The sequence below is a fragment of the Taeniopygia guttata genome, chromosome 33 (genome assembly GCF_048771995.1).
Source record: "Taeniopygia guttata chromosome 33, bTaeGut7.mat, whole genome shotgun sequence".
Taxonomy (NCBI): Eukaryota; Metazoa; Chordata; class Aves; order Passeriformes; family Estrildidae; genus Taeniopygia; species Taeniopygia guttata.
In genome coordinates, this window is record NC_133058.1 from 2,743,641 (window position 1) to 2,766,042 (window position 22,402).

General features: G+C 50.3%; 1 protein-coding gene across 1 annotated transcript; it reads right to left on the reverse strand.

Annotated features, from left to right (window-relative positions):
• Positions 1–1,898: 1,898 nt before the first annotated feature.
• Positions 1,899–22,195, reverse strand: LOC140680242 (uncharacterized). The gene is made up of 4 exons (XM_072920718.1): positions 22,180–22,195; positions 18,322–18,798; positions 17,149–17,718; positions 1,899–2,063 (listed from the first exon to the last, which is right to left on the reverse strand). The coding sequence occupies exons 1-3, from the start codon at positions 22,193–22,195 to the stop codon at positions 17,555–17,557; spliced, it is 657 nt and encodes a 218-aa protein (XP_072776819.1). The 3' UTR covers positions 1,899–2,063; positions 17,149–17,554.
• Between the last annotated feature and the right edge of the window lie 207 nt (positions 22,196–22,402).

Below are 22,402 nucleotides of genomic sequence, written 5' to 3' on the forward strand. Positions count from 1 at the left end.
TGAATATGAAATCCCTGGGCAGATGCCTCAGTTCCAGGTGTAGGTAGAGTTACTGTATCCAGGAACCTCTCTCTCCTCTGCATCTCCCATTTTTCTGAAAACAAGTCCACACAGTGGCCCCAGCGGCAGCACGTGTCACCCTCTGAGCTGCACTCGCTGAGATTTAGATTTCAGCCCCACTGAAGAACAACAAAGGCTCCTTTGTGCCCATACCCAGAGACAGAGCCCAGAATTGATGTTGGAAGGGATTTAAAGGGCAAACACAGGTGGCTCTAATCCCCCTTCTCACTTCACCTCGGCAATGTAGCTCTTCTTTTGGCCAAGTTAAGCAGCCCACTCATAGAATCCTAGCATGGTTTGGCTTAGGAAGGAACAAATGACCATCTCATTCCATGCCCCCTGCCTTCCACTATGCCAGGTTGCTCCAAGCCCTGTCCAATTGGTCTGGAACACCTCCAGGCATGGAGCTGCCACAGCTTCTCTGGTCAGTCTGTTCCAGGCTCTTTCCAATCTCACAGAAAAGAATTTCTTCCCACTCTCCTTCTAAACCTGTCCTTTGTCAGGCTGAACCCATTCCCCCTTGTTCTCTCCCTCCAGAGCCTTTTCCAAAGTCCCTCTCCAGGTCTCCTCAAGCACCTTCAGGCATTGGAAGGAGCTCAAAGGTCTCCCTGGAGTGGCTCCAGCAGCTCCACATCCTTCACCAATTCCAGAAACCAACCAGAGTTCAATAAATAAGAGACAAGAACTAGGTGGTTCAAGAATGGTTACCAACACATGGAAATGACACAGGAACCCTCAAGCCCTGTGGTTCTCTGAGACCAGCTCTGCATTCCTCCCACGCTGAGGGAGGGCATCAGCAGGAGGGATCAGCACTGCCAGGGCAAAAGGTGGCCTCTTTTCATGGCCCTTGAAACTGGGCATGTGAAATGAGGTACACAAAGCCAAAGGCCAGGTGGACCTGTCATCTCTGAATGGCTCTTTACAGTCTTCCCAGGAACATGAATGACAGTCACTGTTTTGCCAGGGAAACAGCATCTGTTGGGAATGTGGTGCAGAAAATGTGCTTTCTGCTCCTCTCAGAGCCAAAATTCCTACCCATTCTTGTAAGTCCCTCTAAGATAAGGACCCTGTTCAGCTGAGTGACAGTGAAGCAAAAAAGCAACCCAGGAATGCATTTTCCTGCTCACAATACCCTCCATTCACATGGGTGACTTTGCACTGGCACACAGGAGTAGGGAAGGAACCCAAACACATCATTGTACATAAAATCAGATGTGTTGAGGGATGAACACATCTCACAGGGATATGGAAACCTCCCCTGAAAACCCAGTTCAGGGAGAGCCTGAGCTCTTTTGTGGCTCTAGGCAGGAAGATGCTCAGGATCTCCCAGAGAGGCTCAGCAGGCAGTAGGATTGTGCCTGGATCTCGCTCTGGAAAGGCCAGTGGCTCAACTGAGAGCTGCGGGAATGATTTATAATGCACTGAGAGGGGCCACAGACCTGCAAGGGTCTTTCATCAGGAGCAAAGAGCAGCCTGGAGGGTGGGGAATGCTGGAGCTGTACCACTGTGTGCTCATCCTTCACCTGAATGGGGAGCTGCCCCCAAAGTTGCTATGTATCACTTTTATGGTTCTCCTGTTGGGTATATTTTGGAGCAGCTGTTTTCTGTGGCTTTTTATGGTGGGAAGCAGCCATTTGCCTGCTGTGATATCCTCACAACTAATACTAACTCCTCATTCCCTTGGGTTTTATTTGGGTTTTTTTAATCCATTGGTTTGATTGGTTTGTGTGGGTTTGTTTTTTGGGTTTTTGTCTGTTTTTGTTTGAGTTTTTTGTTTGCTTTTTTATAAGACTCAGGTGAAGATGGCATAGCAAAACTCAAAGAAATGTAAACCAGGCTTGACTTTCCAGAAATTGCTTTTGGCTGGCTTTAACTTCATCCTCCAGACTCAGGATAACCAGTACATTTGCAGGTTTTCCTCTGCATCATCAGCTTGCCCAGACTTTGTTCCATGTTTCACAAATGGAGAAGAAAATGGATATTGTGCCAAGCTTCATTTCAACCTGCATCAGCATGATAGAAAAGAAGAAAAAAAAAAAGAAAATATTCACCAGTTAGAGCAGAACCAGTGTCCCACCATCTTCCCCTCCACTGTTATTAATTTTGTACATTTAGAGGCAAACCTGGGCCTAAAGCTTCCATCGCTCAGTTCCTGATGCAGGACTGCAAGGGTCCCACAAGAAAGGCTGGGACAGAGTGTTCAGAGTGTTCAACAGGGCCTGTGGCAACAGCACAAGGGGCGATGGCTTTCAGCTGCAGGAGGCTGATTGAGGTTGGATCTCAGGAAACTGCTCTTTCCCACTGAGGCTGCTGAGGCACTGGCCCAGGCTGTGGATGCCCCATCCTTGGGAACAGGGCTCTGAGCACCATGGTCTGGGGGAACGTTGCTAAGCATGGAACCAAACACTCTCTAGATCAACTGTCACGTCACAATCCATGTCCCACCTGGAACTGCCAGCAGCCAGCAAGCAGCACAACACAACTGTTGGCCTTGGGGTCAGCACACCCTGCACGCTGCTCCTGCCCGCTCCTGCCACCCTTCTTGTTCCTGCCCCCGGATACCCCCATCATCAGGTTCCATAGCTGCCGAAGGCCTGGATTGTGTCATCCATCCCTGCAGGATGTTCACATTTGTCCTGAGGAAGGTACGGTGCCATTCCATGGAGGTGGATCCCCCCAGCTGCCCGGGTGGGCTGGAGTTCTGGGGGGATGGCGTGGGACAGGGACCCCACTCTGAGGTTTTGCTACCTCTGCAGGCTGTCGCAGACAGAGAGGAAGAAATGGAGGTGGACACACAGACTGATATGGAGGAGGAGATGGATGTGGATGGAGTACAGACTGGAGAGGAAGAGATGGAAGTGGATGTGGAAGAGGGCACGGATGTGGAAATGGAAGAGTACGCTGAGGACATGGAAATTGATCAAGAAGATGAAGAGGAGGCCATGGTCCTGGGATGAAGACCGATGCCAGCAGCAGGACAGGTACGTGGTCCCCACAGGCAGAGTGGGATCCCTGCAGCCAGGCTGGGGCTGGGCTGGGTGGTCCCTGCTCCGGCCACACAAGCCCCATCCCAGTGCCTGGGGCCCAGCCCCCAGACCCAGCCAGCCTCAGCTCTGGCAGCAGGGTCCCACTGTGCCAGCCTGGGGACACACGGAAGAGCCCTCTGTGCCTGACTGGAGTGACCATGGCACCTGCTTTTCTTCCAGGACTGATGGAGATCCCGGGCCGAGATGGCACCATTTTGTACATAGTTTTTAGAGTTTGTTGTTCGCTTTAGGATATAGGTTTTAGTGCTACGTTTGGTCTTCTGTAAATACGTTTCCAATATTTTTGTTAGATATGTTCTTATGTATATACGTTCAATAAATTGTTGTTGTTACAAATATTCTTACAAAAGTCAATGTGTTCTGTGTTTTCGTTGCTGTTCTTCTGTAAATAAACAACCCTGATTTTTCACACCCCAGTTCTCTTTCCATTTGCTTCAGGCACAGGCAGCATTGGCAAAGTTGTGTTTTCCGCTTGCTCCAGGTTCCCAGGGCAGGAGGTTCATGGGGGAGCTGGCACAGCCACCCCAGGAGTGGGGGGACCTGCACAGAGGGGTCCCACTGACAGAGGTCACTGTCTCCTTGCAGTCTCTCTGGACACACTTGGGAGCTGCAGGGGCAAATCCCAGCGTGCCCGGTCCCGTGGGATCCCATGTTGGAACAGGGCTGAGCCTGCGTGGTCCTGCACAGCCTCATCCATGGCTCTTGCCTGGGTAGCCCCAGGGCCAGCGAGGTGCACTGGGCTGTGGGCAGCCCCTGTTCCTGGGCACCCTGAGGGGCTGGACCAGCCTGGAGGCAGCCTCAGCACAGGGGCCTCGGTCTTACATGGACCGAGATTTCCTTTGGAAGCCCCCTCTGTCACCAGACTCTGGGACATGCACAACACAAATTGATCCTCCTAGTTAAAGGTGTGACGTTCATTGGCACAAGTTTGTCCCTTGGACTTTGTAGCACAGCAAATGTCAGCGCTTGTCATCCCTGTTCTGCACTCCCTGCTCGGGCACCAAAACATCTGAACCTGACAGAACATCTCTAATTAGCACCAACCTGCAGAGAGCTGCAGGGGGAGAACCCACCCCCAACCACCCAGAGGAACACTTGACATTGATAATCGGGGACAGAGCTGAAACTAAAGTATTTTAATGCCAAGAGAGGGAATTTTTAAATTGCTGAATTCATTCTCCAAGAACAATAACGAAAGCTTTTGGCCTCCTCACCTGACAGAGATGTGTATTGCTGAGGTGTGCTTCTGGGTTATGACTGATCTTTATACATCTCTTCAGAACTCCGATGCTGATCCTGGCTAAGGTGCAGAGATGATATTTCAGAGCCAGATGAGCTCAGCACAGCTTGTGCAACGCAGAATTTCCAGACCCAGACATTCAGGCTATGCAAACTGAGACTTTTTCATCTCTGTGCAAAGATCAGTATTAGGACATCGCTGCTGTACCACAGACTTCTCAGAGCTGGCCCCTTTATCCAGCCCTCCCCAGTCACTGCACAGACTTCACTCCAAGCTGTTTCTGATAGAGTTCAGTAGCACATGGGTTTTAATCCTGGTTTTTCTTCATCTTCTCCTGAGCTGCCTCCAGACACGGTGTGTGGGCACTGTCTGACAGCAGCAGCATTAACGTCTCACCTCCCTGACACTGAGGTTCATGTCACAGCTTTTCATCAAAAGCAGCAAAGAAATGATTCCCACGGGGTCCCACACAGCTCTGTGGGGACTTTGTGTGGCTGCACTTCCAGCACCAGCCCAGGTGCACAGGAATTTCAGGAGGAGATACAGAAGGAATCGGCCATTCACAGAGAAAAACATGACTTTGCATGGCCCAGATCCCCACAACACAGCAGACTCTGGTAACCCAGACTCTGCACTTTTACTTTCACCTCTGTGCCTTACTTTGCCTCTCACTAAACTCCTCCCAGTTTCCCTCATGCTCAGGTTCCCAAGATCATTACAAGCAGCATTGGGAGCCGGGATAGAGGATGGGAACTGTCCCAAGGCTCGACAAAATTTCTCTTCTCAGGCCTGACAAGTCCAGCCAAGGAGAGAGGAAAAGCCTGCGTGAAAGAGGTGTGAAATCAAAGCAGTAATCAAATTTAGGTACAATGAGGGAAGCTGAAGAGGTTTTCAATGTTCAGAACAAGATTAGCAGTTCCAGACACAGGAGGGATTCATCATTTTCCCCTCTGTAACAACTCTGATGCAAATTGCATCTCAAATCCTTCTCCCCAGCTCTGAGACCTCTTCAGCCACAAACGTGGTGCTGAATTTTTAAAGCAAAATGGAAGCTGGTCAGAGGTGGTTTGCAAATAAAAATCCCAGAGGACAGTTTGGAAGCACCAGCAGGAGCAAGGAGAGGCAGAGCCTGGCCCCTGGGGAGCAGCCCAGCTACATGACACATGCCTGAAACTCTAAGAAATTAAAGAACTTGCCACTGGTTTCTCTGCCACAGGAACTACAGAAGGTGCTTTATGGAATCCCTGCCTCCTTCATACTGCATCAGCATGTAGGAGAGCACAAAGATGAAGATTACAGCACTTTCTGCTACTACTTACATCTCCTGACTCAAATCTCACCAAAATCTATCACTACTGATCCTTCCCAAAGACTCAGATTGACTTGGTCCTTGCAGGATTTCAGTTCTGAGGAGCATGAAGGAAGATAAAGGCACCTGCAGAGACCTGAGATGCAATGAGGTGCATTTCACTGCCCAGGTTAGTGCCTCTAAACCCATCAAAATCAGCCCTGTTGACAGCACCAAGCCAACAGCAGAACATCACGGCCTGCACATGGTTGGAAATACCAATTTTTAATATTTCTCTCATTTCATGGTGCCATTACAAGTGACATCCCATGGTGCCATCTCATCACTCAGCAGCAAGTATTGGCAATCAGCTTCAGGTGGATTTTTAGTGCTGAGCAAATAAGAGGCAATTTTACTTTGTTTCCAATGAATGAAATTTCACTTAAATCAGCTGAACTCTCTGTTCTTGAGGCTGGCCAGGTACTAACCACTGCCAGCTCCCCATGCCTGGATGTCAAACTGCTCTAATATTAAAAAGTTAAAATTATTTGGCTTTGTGTACAAGATTATTCTCTCTCAAAAGAATTTGGATCCATATAATTGCATTTCCAAGCACTAAACTCAGACCAGCCACAAAGAGCACAAGAGACAAAAAAAAAAAAAAAAAGAAATAGAGATTTCTAAGGAGATGGAAATTGAATGCTGATTTTTTCCCATTATACAAAGTTTCATAAATTATCACCTGCAGCTTCTTGGCTTCACTTGTGTGGCCACCACTGAATACACTCACAGATAAGAAAATGTTTGTCCTACTGAAAACTGGGACTAGAAGTAGAAAAAGGTTCAGATATCTGAATTAAAAGACAACATAATGAAAAGAGCTGCCTTATAATAGCAAGATATGATGGACAGCAGGAATAGCTGAAGCCAGCAGTATGAACTATTCATACTACAAAGACTTCTGACAAAACCCCCAATAACCCAAAAGCAACGTTTTGTCTGGCAGAGCTGATAGGAGCCCTGTGCATTTAATTCAGTCATTGGCAGCAAGTGGAGATGGGCTTGAAGCTCCTTCGGTCCACTACTACTTTTTTTTTTTTTTTTTTTTTTTTACCCAGAAAATGTAATTACATCTACTCCTTGGAAAGAAATTATTGCCTTGAGTGGTTCAAGGCAAAGAGTTTCTTCCCATAGCCACTCATAATCAGTCATCAAGAGAAATATTTTCTCAAAAGATTTCTTTAAAATTTTGGAGTGACTTTCAACATAAATAACTTGGTTATTTTGCTCAAAATGATAAGGGAGTTGAATTGTGCTCCCTCAGCTTAAAAAGAAGTGTTTCTTCCCAGTTCTTCACAAGGAGGAACAAAACACTTTGTTGCAGCAAACTGAAGGGAGAAAGAGATTTCCTTCCCCCTGAGCTGTACAATAGGAGACAAATTTCTTGCCAAGAGGCAACAAAACCCAGCCAGTTTCCAGTTCTTCTAGTGTCAGGGAAAAGCTCTGAGGATCACAGAGATGTGGGAGACAGAGTGGGAGGAGCAGGGGATCTGCTGGGGGTTTTTGGGGTGGGGGGCAGATTAAAGAAATGTTCAAACAAAACCCGTGAGAACTCAAGGCTCCATCCCTCAGAGGATAAATTCAATTTGACCCAAATGCCATTAAAATCCAAAAAACATGGAGGCATTTCCCCAAGCTCTGCTGAGCCATCAGGTACAACCCAAGTTACTCTGTGGGACCAGGGCAGCAGATCCCTGACATAGGACAGGGATGCTCCTCTGGGAAACCACCTGCATTGCCCATGGGACTCACAAGATCTGCTTCTAAAGACCCCAACATCCAAAAACCTCCACATTAAAAGCCTGTAATGTGGGGTTTCATTTCTCCATCTGTCTGTTGTCACTAGGCAGCTGCTCTAGTTCAACACCCTTCTGATGAGTACAAATTTTCTCTTAATTTCCAGCCTAAACAGGAAGTTATTTCCATTCATTCTTCTGCAAGTACTGGGAGCTTGTACCTGATTTGCTCTTCCTCTCCTGATGTGCATTTGTGCACATAAAGTGCCAAAGCCAAGAGAATTTCTTTGTTTAAATCATGTCATTTTTCCTTATTATTTCCTTCCCATATAGTTGCATAGATTTGATGCTGGCTCAACACAGAATTTTGACAGCACAACGTCCAGTTTTCACACTGAGGAAATACAGCAAAGAAATTCCAAACAGAGACCCTAATAAAGGCAATAAAATGCCACATGCCTGTGTTTGCTGCAGGGAAGAATACTGCTGCTTATTAAATCATTACAAACAATTAAAGCAGCAGAGGGGAGGAAGACAGCCCTATCGTTTCCAGCTCCCCAGTCCTCTGCCCCTGGCATGAATTTCATAAAGCACAAATCTCCCAGCAGAAATCCCTCAGCAATTGATTTCCTACTTGTGGAACACAGCAGACAGACACCTTGGCATTCCTGGCCAGAAAAGGAGAATTTGCCTCTGTGATTTTCCCAGTCATGCAGTTGTGATGTCAAATCCCCCTCCCTGCCCTGCCAGGAGATTCCTGAAGTGACATTTTTCTGTAGGGTGACAACCCTCCAGAGAGGCACAGAGAGCTCTGTGTCAGTGTAAGGGACCCCCACAAGGGCAGATCCCTAATTCAAGCTCCATCTTTGTTCACAAGCAGTTCCTAGCAGAAAATCCGCACTGATTGCATATTGCATTTCCCCAGAACAGGTAATTTCAAGCACATTTTTCTCTTGAGCTGTTCTGCCTTCCACAAAAGCAGCATGCCAGGGATTGCTTTGGAGATGAACACCAGGAAACATAGCAACACCTAACAGCCAAGACCATCCAAACCCACTTAACAGCTCACCCCCACATCTCCTGGACTCACTTGAATGCCCAGGAGAGTCTGAGAAGCCAACTGTTTTATAAGAAAGGTAAATGACAGGGGCAACCAGCCCCACACAGGTGCTCAGGCAGGGGAAGGAGCAGAAGTTATCCAGCCCTTACTGACAGAGGTGCAGCTCAAGTGATGCTCACTCACTCTTTGAGTCGCTTTTGTTGCTTTTACATTAGCAACACATCTCCATGCCACAATTGTTCTCCCACCCCGCGGCCACATGGAAAAAATTCACTGGTCTCTCACCTCCTTTTTGCCTTTCTCTGCCTGAAATCATTTTTCCCTCACACAACCAGCAAAACAGGGTTTGTTTTCATGCTGGAAATAAGTCCAGAAATTCCTTGACCGATTTCAATATGGACAACATCACTACAAACCACCCATTACTCAGGGTGGGCAAGGAAGGGAAATCTGACAACAGAGGTGGGAACACCAGCCATGGGTAACAGCATCATATTCTGCCTCTCTCATGGATGCTTTTCTTCCCAGTCCAGAAAATTCCCTGCCCTTTTTAGGGCTGCAGAAGGTTGCTGTCTGCCCCATAAAATGAGGAGCAAACCAAGCAGGTATGCTGCAGAACACCTTTGTTCCTATGATATTATTCTGCTGAACCTATAAACCCACAGAAGAATGGGCACTGCCAACTCCTGATTGCAGAGGAGGGAGCTCATCACATCCTCCCTGTAAATTAAGATTTATCAGAGAGGGAGAATTGATTGTCAAGTAACCTGCAGAGGCACAAAACTGCTCTGCAGTTTTCTAGGACTCACTGAGCAGTACAAAAAGGTTATTGATGCAGTTGGGGAGTGTTTCTGTACAGGATTTGCACCTCCAGACATCCCAGGTGGGGAAAAAATTTACTTAACATTTGCAAGAAGAAAGCAGTTCTTCTTATTTAAAAAAAAAATGGAAAAAATAAATAGAAAATCAACTTTATGGCAGGGAGCCTCAGTAAGAGTTTGCAGAACTTGGTGAAAACAGGTCATTTACAAGGAAATAATTTTCATCTGCCTTCAAGTGGAGTTGTGAAGCAGGTGGAGATGGAGATGTCTCAGTGAGTGTGCTCCTTACTGACAAAATGACACTGATATTACCAAGTATTAGAATTGAAAAACTTCAGTGATAACTCAGGCCTCCAACACAAAACAGCTTCTCCCACGCAGTCAGCACTTGTCTGAAATCATTCCCCTTGGCAGGAGGCCCTGCATGGCCTGGTGAGTTCTGCACTTCAGAAATTATTCCCTGTGGAGAACACAGATGTGTACCTTTATTTCTTTGATTTTTCTTCTCTTTCACAAGCATCCAAAACTTTGGTGTGGTTATCTATAATTTGCATCAAGATGATTTCTGATGGGGACTTTATTTACCCAGCACACTGTGAAATCCCCAGTCAAAGACCTCACAGTGTCAATCCCCAGGGAATTAAATTTTGGGGCTTTGCCTTGGGGCTCAAATTAGTTTTTAAAGAGAGAAGAGCCAGGTGCTCCTGACTGTCACTGCTCTTTTGGCTGTTTCTGGGGCCCACACTGAATCCAGCCCCTCCCTCACGGGCTCAAGCACTCCCACTATGGCCCTGACCATGGGGTGCAGATGAGCAGAGAGCACCAGCCATAAACCTCACCTTGCAGTAATCCCTTCCCTTTTCCATTTCACATTTTAAATTATTTTTATGAGTTTTATAGCACACCATTTGCTACTCAATTCACCTTAGTTATCCAGCTTGCATTTTTCTCCATCACACTGACAAAACCAACACTCTCTTAGCACTGAATTTTCATGAGCACATACATGACCACAAGAATTGTGATGCCCTATTTAAGTAGGTCAGGCTGGTATTAACTGTAAAACAGAGCTGTAATGAATTATTGCAGTCCAAAGCTAAAATCAAGTTTCACTAAGCTCAAACCAAGCCTTCTGCTTTTTCCTTTTTTTCTTACAATAGTTGATGGTATTGTAAACTTTTTAGTCCACAATGTCTATTGGCCAAAAGAGGGTGGAGGAAGGTAGTAGCTCTGTGTAATTGCACTGGAAAACGTTGTGCCAGGAGACAGATTTCATCTGTTATGTTGGTTTGGGGTTTTTCACAATGAACCTTGTACAAAATATTAGACCATTTCTCTAAAACATGATACTAAGGTGAAGGTGAGTCATTTCACTGTCATAACACAAAAGGGAGGGAAAACCAGAGTGAACAAAGCAGCAAATTCATTCAGCAACAATTTGCACTCCATAACCCTCTCATGAGGAGGCTTTTAGGCCAGAGGAGCTCTGCTACTTGAGCAGACAAGGCAGCACATTAAGCTGTTGTTTAGAGATATTGGAATATATTGCACAGAGCCTGCTCCCTGGTGAGATCCCTGAAGGGCTCCCAGCTGTTTTCCCAAGGATGCATTACAGCCCTATTGCAGTGCTGCTGTTTTTAGGGCCCAAAGCTTTTCCAAGCAGGTCAAGCAATCACAGAAAGGGCGACTTTTCACAAGTGACAGTTCAGATAGCATCAAAAAAGTCAAAGTGACAACTTGACTTTTGGACATGGCAGACACCAAGGGCTCTTAGCAGCTGTGTTACAACCAGCTTAATAGGAATTAAATAATGTATATTCCTGCCAGGAATGCTGATGGATCATAGAACTGCAGGACACCCTCACCTGACAGCAGCACAGGAAGGACAGGGATCCAGGGAAGAGCTGATTCCTACCTACTGACTCACGCTAACTTTGGGCAAAAAACATCCTTTTATTTTGGTTTTGCTCTCATCCTTTCAAACTAGGATTCCTCCTCATGTCTTAATCTTCAGTTGTGCTGAAGAACCTCCTTGCACACACTCTGTGCACATCTGATAAAGGCAAGCAGCAGGAAACAGAGCCCTGTTAACATCTCCGTGGTCAAGAGAACTCCCAAAGGAAGCAATTAGCTGTACCCCTGAGTACTGCAGCACCAGGTCCCATCACATCCAAGGCTTTGCCCTCACAGGTCCCACAGGCAAATTACTCAAAATCTGTCACTCACATGGGTTGATGGAAGAACTCTGAGATAGAAAAGCAGAAAAGCTCCAAGTCCAGATGCCTAATTGACCCATAGATTGACACAGCAGATTAGCTTGTCCTGCTTCCAGAGTTAAGGAGGATGAGGCAGCAGCATCTCTGGCACAGTCAGAGCCATGGGACAGTTCTTCCCCACTCCTTGTGGCAGCACTGACACAATGGAAGCCCCAGGCCATTCCCCAAGCTGCTCACACCCCACAAAGGTGATGAGCAGCACTGAAAAGGGGGAGAGTCCACTTCCAGAAACCTCCCTCTTCCAAAGAGCTCTGCTTTCAACAGACTGAGCTGGCTCAGGGCAGCAAACCAACCAAAGTACACATTCACTTCCAGCCCTGGAGAAAAACAGGAATAAATGCTGGAGAATAAAAGCATCCTGGAACGTAAGCAGATTTTAATTTCTCTCTGGAGCAAGGCTGCTTGAAGCCAGACCAGCAGGGAACGGGAGAGAAAATTAATGTGTTTAAAGCAGCATTCCCTCTGCACTCTAAATTCTCACAGATATGTATTAATTGCAGCAAGACTGGCACCGTGTCCTTGCTCCCACTGTCATGAGTACTCTACCAGAGCTCTCTTAATAACACATCTGACAGCACAGCTCCTGCTGCAAGCCAGGCAACCTCTTACAATGCCACTTGCTGCCCTCAATGGCTGGTGGCACCTCTGGGTGGCCCCAGACAGCGCCACGGGGCTGGGGGAGGTATGGTAGAAGAGCCAGCGTCTCCAAGAAGTGCTGGGAATGAGGGCTAACCCATTGCAGGAGCTTCTCAACCTCTTTCCTGGCTTGCATGGAACAAACAGCTTCAGCCAGCCACCCAGCAGCTCCCAGGGCTGCAGCTTTTATTCCCCATCACAGCTGGTCTGAGGGAATTGCTAACACGGCCTTTGTGTTGATTGCTCCCCTGCAGAGACAGGCAGTTATTGATATGTACTTTCCCTGACAAAAACAGGCCCTTTATGGACTCCTTACTCCCATTTTCCTTCAATCACTCCCTGTACCCCTTTGCCTTCTGGCAGGCAGGATGTGTCACCAGCCCCTGGATCCATGACAATTATCACCTTCTTTGCCCACAATTCACCAGTTTACCCACAGAGACATTTGCCCTGCAGGTACCCCTCACCACCTGCAGCTCTTGCCTGGCTCCCTGAGGTGTTCTACAAGGTGAGCACCATCACCTCTCTAAGCCAGCCTGGTTCAGTCAGACTGGGGAGGTTTTGGGGGAAAGCAGGAGGACTTCCCAGCTTGTGGGTGAATGTTATCCTACAAGTAGCCTGACCAGGCACACTTAGCTTGCCAGAAGCAATTACTGCCCTTTTGACATGATCAGGTCTGGACATTTCTCAGGACAGCAGGTCCTGTTGTGGTAGGATAAGGAGGGATGGCTTTAAACAGAAGGAGGGTGGATTTAAATTAGCTATAAAAAAGGGTTTTTTACAATGAGGATGGTGAGCACTACCACAGGTTACACAGAGAGGTGGTAGATGCCCCATCCCTGGGAGCATTCGAGGCCAGGTGGGATGGCTCAGTTCTGAGCAATCTGATCTGGTTGACAATGTCCCTGCTCATTGCAGGGGGGTTGGACTAGATGACCTTTAACAGTCCCTTCCAACCCAAACTACTCCTTGATTCTATTATTAACCTGCAATGCTTTTGAAAGCCTGAACACTTCATCCAAATAAATCACCTTAATAACCAGTGACTGCAAGACAGCCAGCGGAGAACATTTTGTTTTGGTAAACAGATTATTGATTGTATATCTGTGTCCCTGAGATGAACTTGACTCCTTGACAGCAGCAGGAGCCCAACAAAACAGGTTCTCCATAACTCTAAAATGGTGCATGGCCTTTATCTGGAGCCAGCAGCACATCAGCTTTATGAAGGCAATAAAGCACCACTGATTTAGCATTGGCAGGGACTTCCCCCTCCCTGAAACGCTGCCTTTTCTTTGTTTGCACAGCTGACCCAAGCTGCACAGTGTGAACATGGACTTCAAGAGGCAAAGTCCATCTCCATGGCATGGATTTGCCAGGAATAAAATCTCTGTCCTTTTCGCACTGTGCTGATGATGGAGCTGTTGGCACAAAAGTAGGTCCAAGCAGGGAAAACACAGCTCCTGCCCTTTGTAGCAGCATCTTCAAACCAGTGCTTGATTTCCAGGGCTTTATGCCACTGTAACATTTATAATCAAGGGATGCCCAGCCAGAGAAGATAAGAAGAATGAAACATTGCCTCAGCCTTCTCTCCAGCACTCCCCATCACACCTATATGCACGGAGGAATATTTCCTCACACAGAGGAAATATTTTTTCTGTTGGTAGAACAGTTCCTACTGCAAAGCAATTTTCTACATGAGTTTAGATCTGTTGACAATTGCTGTCCCCACAGCAAAAATGTTTTGTTGGAGAACCAGGCAAGGAGCTCCAAAAGCAGGTGCCAATAATTTGTTTGGGGCATATAAACAAAAGCCCCTTTACCACACCAGGCAATGAGCTTTAATTAGTCTCCATCTCATCTCTGACAGGCTGTTTTAATCAAGCACATCCTAAGCAAGGCACGGACAGCATGTTCACTATGGATAATGAGGAGTGAGGCAGAGGGTAAAGCACAAGGGAGCGTCATCAGCACCACAGCTCCTGCAGCCCCCTCAGCTCCCAGCCCCTAAAACACACAGCAGCCAGGCACACAACCCCTGGCCATGGCAGCATGATGCCAATTCCAAGATAATATAGTTGGGGAAGAGAAAGAACAGCTTTTAAGCTATTCCAGAGACCAGAGATATACTTTATGCTGAAAAAATAGAAAGAATTGTGGATGAAAACTACTTTAAGACCCTTTTGTCCCAGGGAATAGTTACAGATCAGCAAATGTAACATCACATTCTCCTGAATTTTTCTGCCTTCCTGTATGGTTTTCTCTGAAAAAGGACAACAGCAATACTTAGAAACTACATTCCCCCTGCAGACCTACCTTGCTTCATTTACAACTCCTTATAAACCACACCAGCTTTCCCAAAATAGGCAAGAAGAAAGTTCCAGGGATGTTTCATCTGAAGAAGTATCATCCATATCATTCCTATGCAATGTAATTAGACAATACAATTCCTGTTTCATTTTTCTTAAGCCAAATGTCTGGTTAAATTTTGGCCAAGGTACAGAAAATACCTTGAAGAGTTGTACCTTGGACATAAAAAAATTCCCATCTGCTGAAAAGTCAGTTATAGCCATGGCCTTAAGAAGTGCAACGAAATGGTTTACTCCCACCTAGCTACTGGTGCACCAGTTTTTATATTCTTGCCAGAAGAATATAAAAACATCCAAAGAAGAGGAGCAAAGTGGAACACAGTTCTTGGCTACAGATCTATGAGCTGGCTCTCCTGGTTAAATGCACTCAGCCGGGTATGGCAGTGATGGATGCCTGTGTTTTCCTTTGCCTTATCTTGAAAGAAAGGTCAGGCAACATTTTAAAGGCTAAAGGAGACTCAAAAGACTCTTGATTTCCTTTTTCCTTTTTTTCTTCAGGGACATGCTGGTAATCTTACATTGTTGCTCTATAACCTGGGGTGGATTTCTGACAAGCTTCACAGGACTCCTGCACCTCCGGATGCACATCTGAATTTCCAAAGCTGGATCAGAGACCCAGCTGGAGAAACCCAGCCAAACTCCCCCAGAGCAGCCGAAAACAGCACAGATCTGGAGAGGTACGTCTATTTATTTGTTTATTTTGCACAGTGTAATGTTGCTCACCCTCCTCCTACTCCCTTTGTTAAAGCCAGCCACTGTTCCCTATTGAAGCAGTTTAACCCCCTGCTTCCCACCGTTTCACGCATCCCTCACTCAGCCAGTCCTGGGTGCTGCCTGTCCCTCAACAACTCCTTCATTCCTGAAGGAAACATCCACCGTATGGACAATTTAATAATCCTGCAGAGAGAAAACCCTTGTTTCCCCCCCTTGCCTGATCTGAGCAAGCGCTAATTGGTCAGACACACAACGCGCACACACAGAAGCATCGTGTTGATCTGATTGCAAATCCCAGTACGTCAGCAACCCAGACACCCTCCTCCAACTCGGATTAGAGGGAAGAGGCTCACCAGTGCAAGCAGCAGGTGCTGGAGGAGGCAGCGGAGCCGCTTCCCAGGTAAGGGACACTTCAGCCCTCTGTCCCCAATGCCGGCAGTCCCACTCACTTGATTGCTGTGCGACAATAAATGGCAAGAGAAGTGAGGCACTTCTCTTTGCAGACTGGTTGCCAAACCTTTGATCTTTACGGTGGGGGTAGGGGTCAGTTGTTTGCTCATTCCCTGTGGAGGAATTCTTGGAAGTATGGGTCAGGCAATAGTGATGGATGTGGTAACTACTGCAGATGGAATGATTCTTGCTGTGGCTCTAAAGTGGATTTGCTTTCAGGGTACTTTTCTCCCTCTTCCCTGGTTAATCCTGAACTTCTGAGATTAACAGGTTTGTCTGTCCGTCTGTGCCCAATTTGGGGTGCTGGCAGCTGTTTGTACTAGGGATGGTTTTCAGAGTGAGTAAGTTCATAGCCCACCCTTGCTTAAAGGTGTACTTTGATTGCAGGGTAATCCCCTTTAATGCTAATTTCAGAAATACTCCCTGAACTATTTTTTCCCCCTCTTTCTTTTGCTAGGGGACCCTGGGAGTGGGGAGTAGCAGTGTCAGAAAGTTCTTCATTGTTTGTGAAATCCCAGTCCAAGAAGAGCCTGAACTCCGACACAAAGGCAGGCGCTAATTAACCACTGGAACGCTTCTGCTCCTGCCCGGGAAGCCAGCGCTGTGCCAGAGAAACAGCAGCCATCCCTCAGATCCTCCAAGGGCTGTGAACAGCCAGCCAGGCACAAAATTCCCCCTTCTGCCTCTTTGTTCCTGGCCAGCCCCTGAAGAACTCTCACAGCAGACAGCTGAACAGGAGCCGCTCAACTCCCCAGCAAAGAAACGCCAAAGCTCACCAGAATGCTCTCAGAAAGAAGAGTTCCTTGACTTATTTAGAAAGTCACTATTCTCTTGTTTTCTTGGTTCATGGAGCCTTATGTCTTCCAAACATTTTTTCTCCCCTCGTCACTTCAAAATCTAACAGGGGGAAGAGGTAAGTTAGGTGGTCCATGAAGCCTCACAGCTCCCCTTTGAAAATAAGCTGCATCTAAATAAGGTAACAGCTGCTTCACACAGGAGGGGGGAAAAAATCCCAACCAAACAAAAAATCTCTCACACTCCTGGGCTAGAGAGGCTTTCAGTGGCATCTGAGGGTGTTCTGTGATTAATAGGCATGGGAAACATCTCCTTTTGGGATGATCTGAACAGCTCCTGCAGCAATGCAGGCAACAGCTGCTATCCGGAAAACACCATGAGGTTCAACTTCACCCTCCAGGAGCAGGCAGCTGATTTCTACGTTGTCCTGCCTGTGATCTACTCTGTGATCTGTGCTGTGGGACTCACAGGCAACACTGCTGTCATCTATGTGATCCTCAAGGCCCCCAAGGCCCCTTCTGCTGAGCCCTGCTACAGGCAGGACAAAACCTGTGTGGTTGGCTTTGCCACTGATTGCAAGAGATGTATGGAGCTGTTACCTGCCAAGCCCCTGGATCCAACTGTGCACGTGGATCTCTCCCATCTTCTAGGGCAGAGGAACACCCTGCACCCAAGGATCATGGAAAAGCTCTTCTAAGGATGGCCTGTCCAAGGGCTGCATGGACAAACACCTCTTAATGACATCCTGGCACTGTGGGGAGAGAAACCAGCAATCACCAGTCAGTTGGAGAAGTTGCCCCCTGTTCCCATGCCCAGGCCATGCTGGATGTGCCCAGAGCTGGGCCTAAACTTCCCCATGGATCCTCTGTTTGGAGGAGAGCAGGAGAGCAGGACATGTGCCACCTCCTCAGCAGCTGCCAGAGCAGGATGCTCTCGAGCTGCTGCTGTTTCCCAGCTCTGGTATTCCCCCGTGGCCAGAGATGAGGATCCACTTTGAGAGAGCCGTCATGGGAACAAGATCCACCCCCAGATGATCTCCTGGCCCCTCCTGAACGGGTGCTTCCTCATGACCAGGTGGTGCAGCAGGAGGCCCAGGGACCAGATCGTCGCTGCCTCGCCATGGTAGCGTTGGTGGTGGATCCACTCTGGTGGGCTGTAGGACAGGGTTCCTGTGAAATACAGACAGAGCTCATCAGGGGGATGCTGCTGCTCCCAGAGCCTGGCCCCAGCACCCCTGGGCATGTGGGGGCTGCCCCAGTGGCACACGGGGCGACTGCTGCCCTCTCGCCAGCACCTGGGACTTGTGTACAGACTCGGGGCTGGAAAAGAAGCCACTGGTGCTGGAAGAGGGCAGCAGAAACCCTGGCAAGGCCCAAGCATGACACACAAAACAAAAACTCAGAGGTAGAGAAAACCCCCTCTTCTCCCTGCCTGTATGGCCCCAAAAATGTTAACAAGCCAAGGCAAACAAGGGGAGCAGAGCAGTCCAAGCCCTTCCTCACCTGCACACCAAACTGGCATGGGGTCAGACCCCCCTCTCTGCTACCCCCATGGGGGTTTTTGTCGGGCTGGCTGCCCCAGCTCCAGCCCCAGCCCAGGGCACAGTGGGTGCTGAAGGCTGTCAGCAGGGCTGGGAGCTGGACCCCCTCACACCCCACCCAAATCAACCTGGCTCCAGCATTAATCCCATCCCGGCTGCAATAGGAGAAGCCTCGGTGCTGCACCTCGGCTGGGCCATGAGATGCCCAGGAGCATCCCCTGGCAGGGCTCACCTGCAAACTGGGTGTAGGCTGTGTCTCGGAGGAAGGCGCCACAGCCAAAGCCGATCAGTTTCAGCTGCCCGGTGGCCAGGTCGAGCAGGATGTTCCCTGGTTTGATGTCCCTGCGCAGGACCCCGCAGCTGGTGCAGCGCCGCACGGCCTCCAGCACCTGCGGAGCAGCCCCCGCGCCTCCTCCTCGGACAGGAGCCCCGAGCGCCCCCCGAGCGCCCCGGGCCGGCCATGCCCAGGCGTTCTCTGCCGGCCCCGGGACAGCGGCGGCTCGGGGCCGGCGGCCGCGCTGCCGAGCGGCAAAGCTCGGGCCGGGGCAGCCGCAGCGGAGGCGGCAGCGGCCGTGCCGCGTGTGTCCTCCGCGGGGCCCGGGAGGAGCCGGGGCCGGGGCCGGGCCGGGACCGGAGCCCACGGCGGGGCCGGGGCCGGGCTCGGGCCAGGCGGAGCCAAAGGGCGGCGATGCCGCCCCAGCCCCAGGCACTGATGCCCGCCCAGCAGCGCCACCGCCAGCACGCCCAGAGCCGGGCGGAGGCGAGACCGCGGCGGGACGGGCGGGGCGGGGACGGGGCAGCCCCGCCCGGGGCCGGGGGCGGGCCGGGGGCATGGCCCGGCCCGGCATGGGGGAGAAGGAGGCGGGGAGAGGGGAGGGACAGCGGGAGAGGGAGAGTGGGAGAGGAGGGGACAGCGGGAAAGGGAGAGCGGGAGAGGGTCTGGGACAGCGGGAAAGGGAGAGGGAAATTCGCTGCTTTTTCTGTCGCTGCTGCTGCTGCAGCTGAAGCTCCGTGTCCGTGTCCCCGTGTCCGTGTGTCCCCATGTCCGTGTGTCCCCGTGTCCGTGTCCCCGTGTCCGTGTGTTCCCGTGTCAGTGTCCCCGTGTCCGTGTGTCCCCGTGTCCGTGTCCCCGTGTCCGTGTCCCCGTGTCCGTGTGTCCCCGTGTCCGTGTGTCCGCTGCCCCCTCGCCCCCGCGCCCAGCCCCGCGCTCCCCGGGGCAGCCCCTGAGCCTGTCCCAACACGGGAACTTTGCCGTGTTCAGCCCAGACCCAGAGTCTGGACTCCTGCACAGGGACACAGGAATCCCCTCGGCCGCTGCTGTGCATTGTCCCTGCTGAGGGTCAAACGCTATCGGAGCACATTCCCTGAATGCTGAATTTGTACCTGACCCAAGCACTGCACTTAGTCTCCAGCATTGATTTAAAAAAAAAAAAAAAAATTCAGGGTAAGGCAAACCGTGTGTAGCTCATGGTATTTTACAGTGTCTAAAACTTGCCAAGTCGTGGCTCTTAGAAGTGAGATCCATTTGGATTAATGGGATGGGGAAGTAGTGCAAGATGGAAAAGGGGAGCATAAAAGGAAACAGAAAAACATCTTAGATTGTTTGTTCCATTTTAATTTCATTTCTTAAAAGCTGTTTCAGTTTTCCCAGAATCTTCTCCACAGTCCTGTTTGCTCTTTCCAAGAACCTTTGCTGGAGAATGAGGAAGCTTTGAACAGTTTCTGGCACAGGATGTGCCACCAGCTGCAGCTTCTCTTGGCTTCCCACACCGTGTGTGCAGCTCGACTCTTGCAGAAAAGTGGGACAAATATTTGAAGAACTTTATAGCTTGTTCTTTCTTTTCCTTGTGGGCTGGGCAGTTGTGCCATTGGTGAGATTTTCACTGTTATTGCTCTAGCCTAAGAAACCATGACAGGCTCCCAGGAATTGTCAGGGAATGCAGAGAAAGAATCTCCAGAGCCTGCAGCCAGAACTGGAGAGCAGTGTGATAATCGTTCCAACATCCCCATGGACATCTTGAAAGTGATGTAGAAGATGAAAATGGGCTGACAGAGGGAGTTTGTTTCTGTGTTCAGTTTAGAAGCTTCCACCTCTCGAGCACTGATATAAATCAAGAGTACAATCAGTGCATGAAAAGCACCAGAACAAGCTGGTCCTCTCAGTGGATGGCTGAAAGAATCTGAAAAGGAAAAAAGCAGGGAATGATTTTGTGAACTTTCCCTGTACAATGGAACATTTTTACTAATAATTTCCAACCCATTCCCTCTGCTTTTGTCCTTCCTAACAAGGCCATTTTCATCCCAGATTCCCCATGAAGTAAGAACCCTGAGCTTGTGGAAGTGCCTGAAAGATGCCCTGTTCCTCTGCAGGGACACTCAGGCTGGAGCAGGAGCCCTCTCTGGGGAAGCCTCCTCCGAGCTGGAATTTGTGCCGTGCTGGGAGAGGAGGAGGAGGGGGAGAAGGCTGGGCACTGTGTGGCAGGAGCAGGGATTTGGGCCGCAGGACATTCCGTCTGTGCCGCTGCCCCACAGTGGGCGGGAACGCTGTGGGGATAACTGGGGGGCACTGGAGCGGAATATGGATGGCACTGGGGGGAACTGGGAGGGCCTGGGAATTAACTCAGGTGTATTGGGAGGGACTGGGCTGTACTGGGAGGGAGTGGAGGGGCACTGGGGCTGTACTGGGCTGTACTGGGGATGAACTGGGCTGTGCTGGGAGGGACTGGAGGAGCACTGGGGCTGTACTGGGCTGTACTGGGGATGAACTGGGCTGTGCTGGGAGGGACTGGAGGGGCACTGGGGCTGTACTGGGCTGTACTGGGGATGAACTGGGCTGTGCTGGGAGGGACTGCAGGGGCACTGGGGCTGTACTGGGCTGTACTGGGGATGAACTGGGCTGTGCTGGGAGGGACTGGGGGGGCACTGGGGCTGTACTGGGCTGTACTGGGGATGAACTGGGCTGTGCTGGGAGGGACTGGAGGAGCACTGGGGCTGTACTGGGCTGTACTGGGGATGAACTGAGCTGTGCTGGGAGGGACTGGAGGGGCACTGGGGCTGTACTGGGCTGTACTGGGGATGAACTGGGCTGTGCTGGGAGGGACTGGAGGGGCACTGGGGCTGTACTGGGCTGTACTGGGGATGAACTGGGCTGTGCTGGGAGGGACTGGAGGAGCACTGGGGCTGTACTGGGCTGTACTGGGGATGAACTGGGCTGTGCTGGGAGGGACTGGGGGGGCACTGGGGCTGTACTGGGCTGTACTGGGGATGAACTGGGCTGTGCTGGGAGGGACTGCAGGGGCACTGGAGCTGTACTGGGCTGTACTGGGGATGAACTGGGCTGTGCTGGGAGGGACTGGAGGGGCACTGGGGCTGTACTGGGCTGTACTGGGGATGAACTGGGCTGTGCTGGGAGGGACTGGAGGGGCACTGGGGCTGTACTGGGCTGTACTAGGTATGAACTGGGCTGTGCTGGGAGGGACTGGAGGGGCACTGGGGCTGTACTGGGCTCTACTGGGCTGTACTGGGGATGAACTGGGCTGTACTGGGAGGGACTGGAGGAGCATGGAGGCTGTACTGGGCTGTACTGGGGATGAACTGGGCTGTGCTGGGAGGGACTGGAGGAGCACTGAGGCTGTACTGGGCTGTACTGGGGATGAACTGGGCTGTGCTGGGAGGGACTGGAGGAGCACTGGGGCTGTACTGGGCTGTACTGGGGATGAACTGGGCTGTGCTGGGAGGGACTGGAGGGGCACTGGGGCTGTACTGGGGATGAACTGGGCTGTGCTGGGAGGGACTGGAGGGGCACTGGGGCTGTATTGGGGATGAACTGGGCTGTGCTGGGAGGGACTGCAGGGGCACTGGGGCTGTACTGGGCTGTACTGGGGATGAACTGGGCTGTGCTGGGAGGGACTGGAGGGGCACTGGGGCTGTACTGGGCTGTACTGGGGATGAACTGGGCTGTGCTGGGAGGGACTGGAGGGGTTGAATGGGCTGTTCCTCCCTCCACAGCCTCCCATTGGCCGTGACTCCCGCCCATCGCAGCCTCCAACCAATCAGCGTCAGGGATCGATCATGGCTTTGGGGGCGGTGCCTGGAGCCTGCGCCATCTTTTCTTTTGCCTACAACTCCCATCATGCCCCGCAGCCCAATAGAGCCCCATTGGGGCCGGGACTACAACGCCCGTCATGCCCCGCGCTCCACAGAACCGCCCCGGTACCGCCCCCATCTGTCCCGTAAGTGTCCCCCAGACCCTCCGGGATCCCCAAGTGCCCCTCAGCGCCCATTCGGGACCCCCCAAAATTTTACTGGCAAAG